The sequence below is a fragment of the Tupaia chinensis genome, unplaced genomic scaffold, assembly GCF_000334495.1.
Source record: "Tupaia chinensis unplaced genomic scaffold, TupChi_1.0 Scaffold000674_1, whole genome shotgun sequence".
Lineage (NCBI taxonomy): Eukaryota > Metazoa > Chordata > Mammalia > Scandentia > Tupaiidae > Tupaia > Tupaia belangeri.
In genome coordinates this window covers 495,292-510,686 of record NW_006160197.1, presented here as the reverse complement: position 1 = coordinate 510,686, position 15,395 = coordinate 495,292, and the positions used below count along the sequence as shown (strand labels likewise).

The 15,395-nt window shown below is 39.2% G+C and overlaps 1 protein-coding gene across 4 annotated transcripts in view; it reads left to right on the top strand.

Annotated features, from left to right (window-relative positions):
- The window catches only part of SCN2A (sodium voltage-gated channel alpha subunit 2), a 163,632-nt gene that overhangs the window by 49,355 nt on the left and 98,882 nt on the right, over positions 1-15,395 (top strand). For 2 of the 4 annotated variants that reach the window (XM_006160246.1, XM_006160251.1), the window contains exons 1-4: positions 12,076-12,148; positions 12,917-13,011; positions 13,790-14,107; positions 15,198-15,316. In XM_006160246.1, the coding sequence (XP_006160308.1) occupies positions 13,841-14,107; positions 15,198-15,316 (386 nt within the window). In that variant the 5' untranslated portion in view covers positions 12,076-12,148; positions 12,917-13,011; positions 13,790-13,840. Of the gene's footprint in view, positions 1-12,075; positions 12,149-12,916; positions 13,012-13,789; positions 14,108-15,197; positions 15,317-15,395 lie in introns of those variants that run through there. The other 2 variants (XM_006160249.1, XM_006160248.1) reach the window with 2 other exon arrangements.

Genomic DNA, 15,395 nt, shown 5'->3' with positions numbered 1-15,395 from the left:
ACACCAAGTCCCCTTTGACATTGACAGATTGTTCAATGCTGTGTCTCTTTGAAATCTTCTGTTACTGGATTCTTCTATTGAGTACCTAATTTGTACAAAACATGACTTCAAGAATTACAAAGAGCAATCCACCAGAGCCTTAACTCAGTGCAATTTCTTGGATATCACAATGAGTTTGTGAAAAATAAGTGGTCTTAAGTCTGAAAAGGTGAAAGGATGCACCCAGCTGGATGGATGTGAAAGCATTCATGGAAAACGTATAGGTCTATGATATTTAGAACTCCTGTTGTGTTGTCACAGGTTGAGCTGGTGATGTAATGATTTTCAGGTGGCGAAAACAGCACAAACATCAGTTGGAAAGTGATAACCCAGAAATGAGGGTGCTATTTTGGAAAAAAAAAAATGAGCAGAATTATTTTGTCTATACCACAAGTTGATGGTATGGGTTAATTGGAGAGAAGACTGAAAAGGAATTGAAGCATTCTTTCCAGAAATAGGAATTTATACTTAATGTGGCTGCTCATGAACAATGTTTGAAGATTCTTGAGTGAGAAGGAAAAATGTTGGCTGATACTTTCATTAAACTTAACATAGATATAGTTTTTGGGATGAATTAAATCTAAGATAAAAGTATATAGAAGAAAGACTTAAGAGGTTAATACTGAACTGAGTTTCTACTTTAAGTAAAATGGAAATTGGTGAAATGAAGAGATTCCTTACAGAAAGATCTCCATAGCAATTGGATCTAAAGAGGTTTATAAAATTAGAAAAGGCAAATGAGTGAATGTGAAACCTTCTGGGTTGTCAAAATAAACTACAGAGGCAAGAACAAACATACATGTGCGTGTGTGTGTGTGTGTGTGTGCAAGTGTGCAGACATATATAGTTAGCGTGTGAGGGAGAGAAAGGGCAATGAAGAGGCTAATCTGACTTTTGGTGAAGGGTCATGTGTTAGAAAAGTAAGGGAAGCGCAGACTGTAAACGGGTCATGAGTGTGCTCAGTCACTTACACGGTTATAGAGAAGCAAAACAATAAAAAGAAAGAAAGCTAGAAGATCAGTTTGGTGTCATGAGACATAAACCATTCAGGAGAGAAAAGAGAGCATACTCAGTGAAAATGGCAAAAACGTTATAGAATAAGTCATGAGTTAATGAATTCATCAGTTAGTAACTGGATGGTTTATTTCAGAGGAGGTAATATGAAGAGCACTTTAAAAACCACAAAGATGGGCCAGCCTGTACATAGTGGTTAAGGCAGCTGATCCAGTGTGGCTGATCATGTGGTTTGACTCCTGGACCCGGTTGGTGGCTTGGAAAACATGCCGGGCACAACTGCACAGTGCCTAAAATCCTGAAAGGAGGGAGAAACTGAGAAAGGATCGCCATGTGACCATTCCCCGAGGGGAGAGCTTTCTCATGTTCTCTCTCTGTGCCTCTCTCTCTCTGTCCTTCCTCAGCACATACACCTCACGGCAAAACTTTTAAAAAAGGGAAAAAAGAAAAAAGCACTATAAAGAAAGATGGGATAAAATAAGGAAAATGAAGTAAAAACAGAGATAAGATTTTATGTAAATACCTTAATAAAAAGCAGACATGGCAAACACTGCGGAAGCGTCTCTGATGAAAGGAAAAGACATCAGCATTTACTAAGGACCTAGTCTGTGCCAGTCACAGCACTTGACACATTTTTTAAATAAAATATGTCGTAAAACTCAAAATGAGCCTTCATTTATTATTGACGAGAAAACTGAGTCTCTGAGCATTTAAGTCTCAAAGTCACAGTTAGAAAATGGCAGGACCAAGATTTAATTTGAGTGATTTGATTTAAAGGCCATGCTCTTTGCATTCTATCACACGCTTAAGATGTGCCCCAACACTGCAGAGACAGAGATAGCTTCCAGTTCAAGAGATTAAAGCAGGCTTCTTAGAAGAAATTGTGTATACCGTGATTTTGATGCATTGATTTTGAACTGATTGGTTGAGCCAGGGAATCCATTTTATCCCAAATGGAAGAAACCGAACGAAGGTACAATGGTGAGAAAGCGGAAGGTATCAGAACAGCAAATAGTTCATCTCTGGTTGAAACTCATCATAAAGGTATAAATGATGGAAAGGAAAACAAAGATCAGAGTGCAAAAGGATAACACTTTTGAGTTTTTAATTAGACTTTTAAAGTTTTTAAAAAGATTATTATAACTAAAGCCATGTTTTAAAATATTATTCTAGCCATCGTATATAAATGAGTAGACATATAACAGACTAGAGAAAGGAGACCATTGGTTGACAATGGTGCAGTTAATTGAAAATAAGTTTCTGAGCCTGGGTGTTGGTGATAATAAAAGAGAGGAGACAGATAGAAGCACCTTTGGAGGCACAATTGATCGAACTTCATGGAGAACGGTTTATGGAGCAGGGAGATAATGATGTTGATACTGTTCCCTAAATGAAATAGATAGTGCCTTTCAGGGAAAAAAGGGGGTGGGTGGGCTACCTCCATGGTCTGGTGATTAAGGCAGCTGAATCTGACATGACTGACCCCAGAGTTTGAATCTCTGACTCAGCAGCTTGAGAAACATCCCAGTGGTGTGTGCACACCTGCCCAAAATCCCAAAAGGAGGACGAAGTGGAAGAAAAGGGATTCCAGTGTATCTATACTTCAGGGGGGCGGGTTGTGGGGGAGTCTCTCTGTCTCTCTCTGGTGAGTGCACACACTCTCTAGAAAAGAAAAAAAAAAGGAAACAATTTGTCTTGGTGGAAAAGAAGATGTCTGTGTCTTATATATACCTAGACTGTTATTGTGCCTGGACAATTGAAGATACTCAACAGAATCATTTGTCGTTTATCTGTGTTCGGTTCCTTCTCTGTACCAGGGATTGTCCTAAACATTAGAGATAAAGAAACAAAAAGAAAAATGAAAAACATTCGTTTTCTATTTGCTCTGACTTAGTGGATGTAATATAGGTCCACCAAAGCCAGGTCACCTCGGTCCCTTTTATTGCTTCTGTGTCCTGACAGCTGTGTTTGTATCTAAGAATTTGGACCTGTATTTCTTTTGGAGGACTTTCCTCAGGTTATCTGAGCCATTGGTCCTTCTTTAGCACAACGTCCAAGGTGCCTTGGAGTTATCCTCTCTACCCACATCCTTAACCAATGGCTGACTAGTGCAGTCTTATGACAGTCCAGATCCTTTGCCTCAGGGAGAGACAAATTCCTACTTTGAGAGACATATTTAGACTTTAAAAATGTCATGAGGCATCAGAATAAAGCCAGCTTCTGCAAGGCTTTGTTGGAAACCACACCCTTACTTGTCTTCTTCCACATCCAGACATGTCACTTCCCCTACTCATTTGCTGGTTGATCCAAGAGTAAAATTCCTGAGCTAATCACTTGCTCAATAAAGCCTCCCCTCATGTTTACTTCTTAAAAACCTGACCTAAGACATGTAATTTTCATGGGCAGAGACAGCAAATAAACAATGTAATTAATTTATGTGATATATTAGAGGCAATTGAAGCTACAGAGAGAAATAGGGAGGATATGTGGCCAGGGTGTGTGTGCATGTGTGTGTGCGTGTGTCTGTGGTTTGCAAATGTATACATAGTGTGGTGGAGGGTATGACTGAAAAGGTCATATTTGAGCAAAAGCTAGAAGACATTGAGAGAATGAGGTATGCAAATGTCTGTGACAAAAGCATTTCAGGCAGAGAGAAGAACAAGTGCAAAGCCAGGAGCTTGGAGTGTGTGTGGAGTGCTTGAAGAGGAGTAGCCATGTGAGAGAGTACAGTCAGGAGAAGGAAGTGTGGACCAGGACAGAAGTCGCAGTTCCAAATGAGTCATTATATGTCCTTTGTATTTTCCTCTAGCTAAGTTGGCAACTCAGTGCATAGTTCTGAGCAGAATAGTGACTCAATTGTCTTGCATTTTTAAAATAGTCTGGCTACTACACTGAGAATAAATGTAGAAGGAACAAAAACAAATCAGGAAAACTAGTTCAGAGGTTATTGCCAGGACAGGCTTCTTGAGAAGTCACACAAGGCTCCATGCTCAAATGAGACTCACATATGAGCTCTGCAGTCACCCTCTTGATATTTTTAATGTCTTCGAGTTTGGATTTTGTAAGTGAAGGCCATGGGACTACAAAGCATATCTTGGTGCCTTTCTCTGCCTACTATCTCTCTGCTGGGGACAGGTGCAATAACACCTCACCCTTCCCTTCTGGTGTTCCAAGCTGCTCAACCTCCCTTTCCACACTTTTCCCTAGTAACTACTGCCACCCTACACCTGAGAGGATTGTAGACTGCTGGTGGGGAGAGGTCTGGGTTCAATGAGGGTGCAGTTGTAGAAGCAAATTTCAGAAGTGTCTCCTAGATTAGGAATTTCAAGACCTGTTAACTATTAGATAAATGAAGCGAAAGAAAACAAGTAAGGCAACAAAACCATTTATAATTTAGGAAAAACAAACAAACAAACAAACAACCCCCCAAAAACCCATACAAACAAGGAATTGGTGCCATTCAAGGAAATGAAATATTTAAGAAGTGGCATCAATTACTAGGGAAGCTAAGTTCTATTTCAGAAATGTGTTCTTAAGAGTCCAAAAACAGACTACCAAGGAGAGATTGCCTATAGAGTGTTGAGAATATGTAACTGGATCTGAAGAATTCAGGACTAGGGATCTGTATTGAGGACATTATCATACCGGTATAAATGGAGTCCTGGAAACAGGCAACTCATGGGAAATGTTAGAGAAACGTATACAGTGTTGCATAGGAACTGTGGGTGGCTCCATTAGGAAGAAAGAGGGTGAACATGAGCCTAAAAAACGATAAAGAAGGTCTGGTCAAAAAAGCCTTGGACAACGTATCACAGAAGTCAAGGAATACACATTCATAGTCATTGCTCAGGTCAATGTGTAAGTTCCTGGTAAACATGCAAGCTCCTTCTCCATGCCTGGTACCAGTAGACTTTTGGTGCATGCAAAAATAGTAAGGAGACAATTTCTGCTTTCTGGCAATGGCTGAGCTAGCCCCACAAAGCAAGGTTATAAGGGAAGACTAGTTATTTCTAGAGGATCATCAGATTTTCTATCAGAGGTGGGCTTGTTAGATTGTACAAGTATCTGTATAGGGATCCAGTGACTTAAAACACAGAGGTATTTTGCATTGCTCTACGCATTTTGTGTATCACTGGTACATTTCTCATATCTGAGAGAAAACAGAACAATGAGATGTATTTAGGCTTTGAAATCAGACACATGTGAGTTTAAACACTGCTTAGGTATGGCAGTGGCAGGTTTTCCAACAACTATAAACTTTAATCACAACCACATTTGGAAACTGACCCAAGTACTACTGCCATCGCAAATATTGTAACGACGAAATGAATTAACTAATGAGAACATAGCAGAATGCCAGGAGTTGGGTCCTGTTGACACGAAGAAGTAAACCCGCAGTCTTTTATTCTCTTATTCACTCTTTCTTGCTCCCTCTCTCTGCCTCTCTGGCACACACATACACTCTCTCACACACACACACACAGGCACACATGTGCATGTGCACACAAACACACACTCACACACACAAGCACAAAGTTTATATGTCAACACTTTAGGTTTTGAGTATTGTTTTTCATTTTGATGAGTTTTTGCTCCTGGCTCTGCCTGCTTATTCTGACATGGGGAAGATGTCAAGAGAGAATAATAAAGTCACTGAGAGCTTTGAGGCTGATTCCCACTTTCCACCCCTGTGGAAGATGATGAAGGCTGGGGGAGGGGGAAACAATTCAGGTAAGAGTCCTCCAAGAAACAGAGGGATGAAGAAAAGTAAGCTTGAAAAATATAGGTATATGGGACAAATAGAAGATCTTTACTCTCATGGAAAGAACAATTCCCTAGAAAATTTTCTCCCATACCTGATTATTAAGATCCAGAGTGGAGGGGCCAGCAGATAGCATAGCAGTTGCATCACTGGACTCCCACATGGCCCACTGTGGTTCAAGTCCCAGACCCAGTGACTTGAGACTCAGGCTGAGCACATGTGTGTGCATTCCCAAGATCAAAGGAGGAGAATGGAGGAAAGGGATTGCAGTGTAGTCATCCTCCTCAGAGAAAGGGGGGTGATTTCTCACTTTCCTTCTCGCTGTCTCTGTCTCTCTGTCTCTCCATCAAGCCCAAGCACCCTAAGGCAAAAAAGGATCTAGAGTGAAAACAAAAAATCAAGGGTGAAATTCTATAATCCCAGCATGGTCTATCCATGAAAAACAAACTAATATGTAATTAGGTTCAGGTAGCATTCCTACTGATGAAACAGACAGAAGATTGAATTAAGTTAGTTCAGAGAAGCCTACTAACATGCACTGACATATCAGAGAGGGTGCAGAAATGTCTAACCCATCTTCTTGCAATATAATAGCAATGCTTTGTCTAAAGCTATAGGCATATTTTATTTTATATGGTTAACTCATTTTTTCCCAGGGAAGATGAATGTAAAGTGATCATCTATACACTGAATTGTATTTCTCAGAAACCATCAGGAAAAATTATGTACATTTCTGTTAAAGTAAAACATGACAATCATTCAAAGAAATTTCTATATTTTCATAAAGTATTTCTTAATATGCATAACATGAAAATGAAGTATGGAAAATAAGTTTGTTTGATGTTAGAATTAAGCATAGCATGTAAAGAAAAAAAATGAGGGAACCAGCAGTTAGCGTAATGGCTATGTCGCTGGACTCCCACGTAGTCGACCACGGTTTGCGTCCTGGACACGGTGGCTTAAACTCACACCGGGCGCGTGTGCGTGCGTGCCCAAGATCCCGAGAGGAGAATGGAGGAGAAGGGATTGCGGCGTGGTCATCCCCCCTGGGGGGTGATTTCTGGCTTTCTGTCTCTATGTCTCTCTCTGTCTGTCTGGCGAGCGCACACGCCCTATAGCGAAAAAACCTCTCCAAAAAAAAAAAAAGACAGGAAAAAAAAAGAAAGAAAAAAGACAGTTTTTCTGACCTATACAAACAATACTTTCATTTTTCATAGTCTATTATCCTTTATTCCTAATTTACAGCAGAAAACCAGGAAGTCTGACTGTTTGGAATTTTCTTTTCCTCATAGAAATTGTTAAATAAAGAAATGAGCTGTTCAATTCAGGCTAGAGAGAAGGATATACCAAAGCACAATAAGAAACAATAAAAATATTCAGGAGAAAATAGACTCAAACATATAAAATAAGAAAACTAGCGGTCCAGCAGGTGACATGGAGGTTAAAGTGTTGGATCCCACATGGCTGACTGATGTGGTTTGAGTCCCCACTGGCGGCTTGATTATCATGTCTGGTGCATGTACGTGTGTGCCCAAAATTCTGAGAAGAGAATAAAAGAGAGAGGACTGTGGTGTAGCTGTACACCAAGAGGGGTGGTTTCTTACTTTCTCGCTCTCTTTGTCTCTCTCTGGTGAGTACCTGCTCAAAAAAAAAAAATTTAAATTGGAAAAAAATTACCAGAAAATATTTTGCAAATGTTTATGTTTATGACATTAATATATCACAGGTAATGAAATATTACAACTTTAAAATGGGGTAAAAGATCACTTTTAGGGAACCAGCAGATGACCTAATGGTTATATTGCTGGATTTCCACATGACTGACCACTGTTCAAGTCCCAGACCCAGAGGCTTGAAACTCACACTGGGCGTCTGTGTATGTCCAAAATCCAGAGAGGAGAATGGAGGAGAAGGGATTGTGGCATGGTGATCCCCCTGGGGGGTGATTTCTTGCTTTCTGTCTCTCTGGTGAGCATATGTGCCCTATAGCACAAGTCTCTCTAATAAAAGAAAAAAAAAAAAAACAATCACTTTTAGAAAAAGACATTCCTGGGGCCACTTATGGCATAACCATCTCCCTGGAAGGTGATTTCTCACTCCCTCTCCCTTTCTGTCCCTCTCTGTCTCTGTCTCTCTATCTCTCTATCTCTGGTGAGTACATTACCCCATAGCAAAAAGTTATATGTATATATATTTTTGAGAGGTTTTTGCTGTAGGGCATGTGTGCTCACCAGAAAGAGAGAGAGAGAGAGAAAGCGAGAAATCACCCCCCCAGGGGGGATGGCCACGCCGCAATCCCTCCTCCTCCATTCTCCTCTTGAGATCTTGGGCACGCATGCACACATGACCAGCATGAGCTTAAGCTACCGGGTCCAGGACTTGAACCACAGTCAACTACAATGGGAGTCCAGAGACATAGCCATTACACCAACTGCTGGTCCCCCAAAAACTTATATTATAAAAGATAGAAGGAACCAGCAGTTAGCGTAATGGCTATGTCGCTGGACTCCCACATAGTCGACCGCAGTCCGCATCCCGGACCCGGTGGCTTAAAACTCACGCCGGGCGCGTGTGCGTGCGTGCCCAAGATCCTGAGAGGAGAATGGAGGAGAAGGGATTGCAGCGTGACCATCCCCCCTGGGGGGTGATTTCTCGCTTTCTGTCTCTAATGTCTCTCTCTGTCTGTCTGGCGAGTGCACGCACCCTATAGCAAAAAAATCTCTCCAAAAAAAAAAAAAAAAAAAGATAGAGGCAAAATGGCATCACTTAGTTTTTCCCAACTTAATTGTAAGGTACAAAATGCCCTAAGTTTTTGAGCAGTTATCCAGAACCCTTAATTACAATATAAATTATTATATGATTATGTCCTTATCTATGAGATTTAATAAACCAATCATTTTCTTGGTTTCAATTATCTTTAGAGTACTTATTATAAATGTGAATCTTTGTGGAGAGAACAGTAATATAATATTTATTCCTGCACATCCTTGTTTTGTATTGCCCTATTTTCCACATAGCTGTAACTACCTTTTCTGTAGATGTCATCATGTGTAGTAACATGGCTTAATTTTTCTTTCATTGTAATTGAGATAATTAATGTTCTTCTTTATAAGTGAGAAAACCAAAGGAAAAAAGCACTTAAAGAGAAACATTACAAAACTATCAACAGCATTTATAAAATAAAACAATTCTTACTAGTTTTTCTTTTCTGACTACTTCAAATAGTTTTATTTGCCTTTCCCCTTTTCCATGGATCTTCTAAATGTCGTGTCTTGCCTTGAAAGTTGTCACATGAAATTTTCTGTCTGAAAAGTAATACAACTGAATGAAGTTTAAAACCCTCAGACAATGTATATCATACAGACTTTTCATAAAATATCAATATGATGTGAGCACAGATCAGAGTAAATGGAAGAAAAAAATAACATGCATAGTTTTGGAAAACCTCATCCTGGGGTATTACAAAAAGGAGACTAGTTTTTGTCAAATTTACATCACACAAAAATCTTTTTGGCATTGGGAGAAAATATTCAGGTGTCGTTCATTCATGTACTGGATGTTTTAGTGAAACTTCTCTTTTGACTATTCTCAGAGATAGTCACTAGCTAGGATGAATGGGAGAGAAAAGGAGTAAGTTACAATTAAAGTAGTATCAAAGAAACTGTACATATTCCGCATGTTCTAACAGTGAATGATTCTAGAAGTCATAAGCATTGCATTTTTTTTTTTAGGAATATAGCCAAAAATGTGAATTCACATTCCAACCCTGCTTCTTACAGTCATGAGATCTTATGTAGGTTGAACATGTTCACCTCTTGATGGTTCAGCTTCCTCGTGTTTTAAATGGGGACGATAAGAGTTTTTTTGATTATTGTACAGTTCAAACAGTTTCATTGCTCTTGAAATAATGCTTGACAAACGGTAGATACTATGTGTCATTGTTATGATTAGTCTCCTCTCAAAAATATGTTTGACAAATTATTTACAATTTGCTATGTCTCAATTTATTTTTTAAATGAAAATTGGTTGTATGACAAGTTGATCTATTACTGAGCATATTGGCAAAATGAGAGACCTGAATAGTTCTTTGGTAAATAAAGTTGATACTCATCATAGAGATTGAAATATTTGTGTGCTGGATTATGGTAAGACAACTTACTTTGGGGAAGGAATCCTCTAAATATCTTGCCTGTTTTCTAGTTGGTATACATAGAAGATATTATATATATTATACATATGTGAGATTTTCAGAAAGTTCATGGACATATGCATCCTGAAAAAGTATGCATGGAAGTTTAACATTTTTGCAATAAAATAAATTTGTACTTTAATTCCATTTTCCATGAACTTTAAGAAATACACACGGATGCTGATAATGTTATTCTCTAAGTGCTGACACTGAATATGACCGATGAGCAACTAGACTGTACTCTTGTCTGCTTGATTCTTTTGTCCAGCATTAATCTCCCCCTTCTTTCAATAAGTATGCAAACTCTGCTTTTGAGGAACATTTCTGTACCACTGTTATGATCCTGACCATTAGAGGTTTCAAGTCAGGTTCTTTCCTTGTTTTAAGGGTAGTTCCTGCTACTTAGGGGAGGGCAACTGTAACGTGGTATTTTACTGAACAGAATGATTGTTTCAGGATGGGCATGTGACTCAACTAGAGATGGCAATATGCAACCAGAGTTTGCCTGGGTCTTTGTTTCTACTGGATTTAAGTCTGGAAGGCTGAGAGGTTGGACCTGCTATCGGGTTTTACTGCAACAAAGAATCTCTAGAAAACCTATCTTTGCAGAAGTCAGAGCCAAAGGATATAGCCCCTCTATGTGCCAGTAACATCAGACAGAAGTCGAAGCCAAAGGATATAGCCCCACTATGTGCCAGTAACATCAGATGAGGTCCAGAATCATCCCATACCTCAAGCTAGCCTTAGACAATAAACTATGAATCAAAAAACACTCTCCCTTTTTTCTTCCTGTTTCTGATGTGTTCCCCCCACCCCCAAATCTGCCAGAAAGAGCATGCACTCACTAGAGAGAATGATAGAATGACAGAGGGGGAAAGGGAGAGAGCACAGCACGTGGAACACAGTCACACTGCAGCCCTTTCTCCTTCCTCTCTCCCTCTTTTCAGGATTTCGTACATGCACACACGGATGCGCCTGGGGTGTTTCTCAAGCCACTGGAGTAAGGATTTGAACCGTGTAGTTAATCAGTTAATCATGTGGGGTCCAGCTTCCTTAACCCCTAGGCTATGGAGATGGTCCCCTTCCTGTTTTTGATTATGATGGTTGCTACTGCCTGATTTTTATCCAGCCCTTATTTCAGATGTTAGTTGCATACATAGGTGTTTCTTGCTATGAATGAGAAAAAGATCACAGATTCTGGGGGTTAGGCTTCAAGTTTGACTCTTTCCTGTATTATCTAAGATACTTTTCCTAATCTCAGTGTACCTTTCTTCAATTTTTAAATGAGGAACCTAAAAACATTTAATTAATAGAATTGTGGAGTGGTTGAAATGATACTATGAATGTGATTAACTGAGTCCAGTGACTGGCACTTAGTAAATTCTCAAATCTTATTTTAGTAGTTGACAGGCTGGCACATAACATATCATGGGCTTATCCATTCTTTTCTCTTGTTGCTTTTCTGTGACTTAAATCAGAGGTAAGATAAAATTAGTATCTCATCAGGTTATTTATTTATTTATTTATTTTCCTAGCAGAAGTTAACTTGCATGGCACAAAGGTGATGTCTTTGTTCAATTAAAAAGGATCTTTACTGAAGTTCAGATACTCTGGGGCAAAGGTTAATGTCAACTCCCACAGTATGCAAAAACTTGTGAATAGATTGTTGTTTTATGTGTTTTTCATTTTTAACTCTTCACCATTTACATTTAATTTTAATGATTTATATTGAATGAATGACACTTTGGCTTAGCAAATAAAAAGCATGAAACAAGCATTATTTGTTTAAAAAGTCCATTAACTGAATATGCAAAGTCTTAAAGCTTAGTTCTAAGAAAAGCCTGCAAAAGATCCGAGTTCCATTAACAACAGCTTTAGACTGCTTCCTACATTAGGTCTGTCTCGCCTCACAGTTCTCTCGCCCTCTAGTGGTAGTTATAATAATGCCATTTTGTAGTCTCTGCACAGGAAATGCCCGTTCTTACTTCAGTTACCAGAATCCTTTTACAGGAAGTTAGGTGTGGTCTTTGAAGAAGAATTAAAAAAAAAAAATTTTTTTTTTAAAGCATGATGGAATTTTATCTGCAGTCTTCTTGGTGCCAGCTTATCAATCCCAAACTCTGTGTGTAAAAGATTCTGCAGGGGTAATGTTTTAATATTCTTATTATGCTTGTTCTCTGTGATGCTTCTCTACCTTTACAGTGGAATCCTTGGGGGAATTCTGCAGGGGGACCACTTTCATTTTGAAGCTGCTGGCTGCATGTTTTAGCATGTCTCTTCTATTAGAGCATCCAGGCATGGCATTTCCTCCCCTGAGTGTGCAAGGACCATCGTCCTGCCTATGCCTGTCGCTAGGCATGAGACTCTGGGGATGAATGAGGAAAATAGGGGTGTTTTGAAGGTACTGTGAAACTGGGAAGGCAGTCTGCTAGCTGGTGGCTTAAAGGTCCTGGTCTACTTAAAAAAAAAAAAAGGTTTTATGAAAACTGCATAGTAGCTTCTATTTGTTTTACATGTCCTTCTGTTTTATCTGGTATATGTAGCAAAAATTAACTAGTTATTCACACATTTTACTCTTAGAAGATGCATTTCATACATTAAAATAATACCTCTCAGTCCTGTAGTGTAGGGGTTAAAATGAATTTTTGTTTGTTTGTTTTCTTTTTTTTTTTTTTTTAGAAAGAAGGGGGAAAATGGATTAAGTGATTCTATAGAGATAGCATTAAGGGTCAATATTTTGTTTGTATTGTTTCAGATAGCATAGAAACTCTTGCCATGGTTCAGAGGTAATATTTGGAATGATTGTTGTGCTTGTTAAGTTAGTTGTTCCAGGAAAATATGATTCGAATACCAGTAAAACTCCATTTATGTCATTGCAAAGATAAACTCTTAAACTTATTATTTTTTTCTAGTCCAAATACTGAAATGGACACTCAGACTCCTATGCTAGATATTTGGGAAATGGACACTATTTGAGAGAATGAGCTATCTCTACAGTTTTCCTAAGGTACTGCAAATTTGTTCATTTAAGAAGCAGTTACGCTGGTTAGCAGCAGGTCGCTAAGCCAGGGGTCCAAGCTCCAGACCTTTGACGTGGGTGACTTCCTGCCCAGTTTGGCAGGAGCTAGGTTCCTTCCTGTGCAGTTCCCAAGCAGTTCCAAACACAGTCAGGCATCTCCTCTCCTGCTCCTTCCTACTCCCTTGCTATCAAGCAGCGTCTACCTATGTTTCCAAGAGCTTGGCATTTTAGAATTTCCAGGGCTCTTTACCAGGTATATTGATTTTGAATAAACTCTTGAAGATGATAAAGTAGGTCTGAGGAAATGTGCAGAAAAATGGAGACATATGTGCAAGATCCTCACACAACCCAGGTTCTACAATGTTGTGATGATTTTTCATCTCTTGTGTTGGCTGTCTGATATTTTTTCAGCAAGAATGCTGAAAAAGATGGCTGCCAAAATATTCACACAAGTGAAACAGCAAGCACAAACCAATATCCTCCATTTCTGAGCTCTGAATTAGCTATCTTCCCCCAAGTAGCACAAACACTTAAAACACTGTGGGAGTAGGAGACTCTTATTACCTCATAGACACCTATTGAATGTGAAAGATAGATCTTGATGCAAGCAAATGAGCTCAATGTCAGATACAGTTGCCTTTGTCAAACATTGTGACTATCATGGTTTATATACTTTATCACCCTCAGTGTTCCGAGTCATGCAATTGCCACAGTCATCTTTTATCCTAACGATGATTGCTTTTTTTTTTCTCCCCCCTTTCTGTAGCACTTTCTTATGCGAGGAGCTACACAGTGATTAAAGGAGCAGGATGAAAAGATGGCACAGTCAGTGCTGGTACCTCCAGGACCTGACAGCTTCCGCTTCTTTACCAGGGAATCCCTTGCTGCTATTGAACAACGCATTGCAGAAGAGAAAGCTAAGAGACCCAAACAGGAGCGCAAGGATGAGGATGATGAAAATGGCCCAAAGCCAAATAGTGACTTGGAAGCAGGGAAATCTCTTCCATTTATTTATGGAGACATTCCTCCAGAGATGGTGTCAGAGCCCCTGGAGGACCTGGACCCGTTCTATATCAATAAGAAAGTGAGTTCAGTAAACTTGTCTTTATTTTGCCTACTTAATAAGTGCTTCTGTGCTAGGCCAGCGATGATGGTGAAGAATGCCGTGCCTGTCCCCTCTGCCTAACTAGAATGTGAGTGGGCCTCACTGTATAATGGGCCAATTTTCCTAAACGTCTTTTGGAAGCACTCATTTGAACCCACACTTTTGGGACAGACAAAACTGAAGAGGTGTCCAGCAACGGGAACATGACAAAGGAAAAAAGCCTATTAGTTTCTTGAATAGTAATTATATTCTTAAATAGAGTGCAAATTGGCCCCATTCTCTTACAATGCAGTAAAGAAAAAGTGAAAACAAGGAGTATGTTTGTTTTGTACTTTTACATTTCCAAGAATGAGATGTGAATTTCTCTTTTCCATCTCTAGCTCTGTATAAGGCACTTTGATCTTCAGCAGGTTTAATTACGCCTTCATACTGTAAACTTTGTCCTTATGTGATTCTCCACAGAAGAAATGCTATTATAGCTGATGACATTAGGTGCCAAAACATAGTTTGAGCAAAGAACAACCTGGAATCCCTTGAATTTCTCATGTGAAAACTAACCAAAGAAGCAATCAGGCCAGGCCTCATTTTTGCACTTTACATGAAATATAAATTAATTTTAAATTTGCTAGAAGGTGCATGTGCTCGCTGGAGAAAGCCCAGTTAGGGGGAGTGAGAAAGCACTCCTTTATGGAAGAGGGTCAAGTTGCAATCCCTTCTCCTCCATTTCTCCTTTCAGGATTTTGGGCATGCATGCATGTGCACCCAACATATTTTTCAAGCCATCAGACCCAGGACTTGAATTACACAGTCAACCATGTGGGATCTAGCCACCCCAAGCACCATGCCACTGCCTGGTCCTATATTCTTCTTTAAATCCTCTTGTAATTTACCAAATTTAGGAGGGCTTATAGTGTTTAAGAGGAAAACCACTATTGTCATATGTTGGTTACTGGTTTATTACTGCATTATTTTTAGAGTACTATTTCTAAATAATGGTTTCAACTTTTATTTTAAATGTCCTTAACATATATTCTAAATTATGTTTTATGTGTTTTGTTTTCTTTTTCAGACATTTATAGTATTGAATAAAGGGAAAGCAATCTCTCGATTCAGTGCCACCCCTGCCCTGTACATTTTAACTCCCTTCAACCCTATTAGAAAACTAGCTATTAAGATTTTGGTACATTCATATCCTTTTCCAATAGTCACTCAATTTGACAAAATTATTGAGCTAGGCATTTTTGGAAGTATATGTGATTGGCAATGT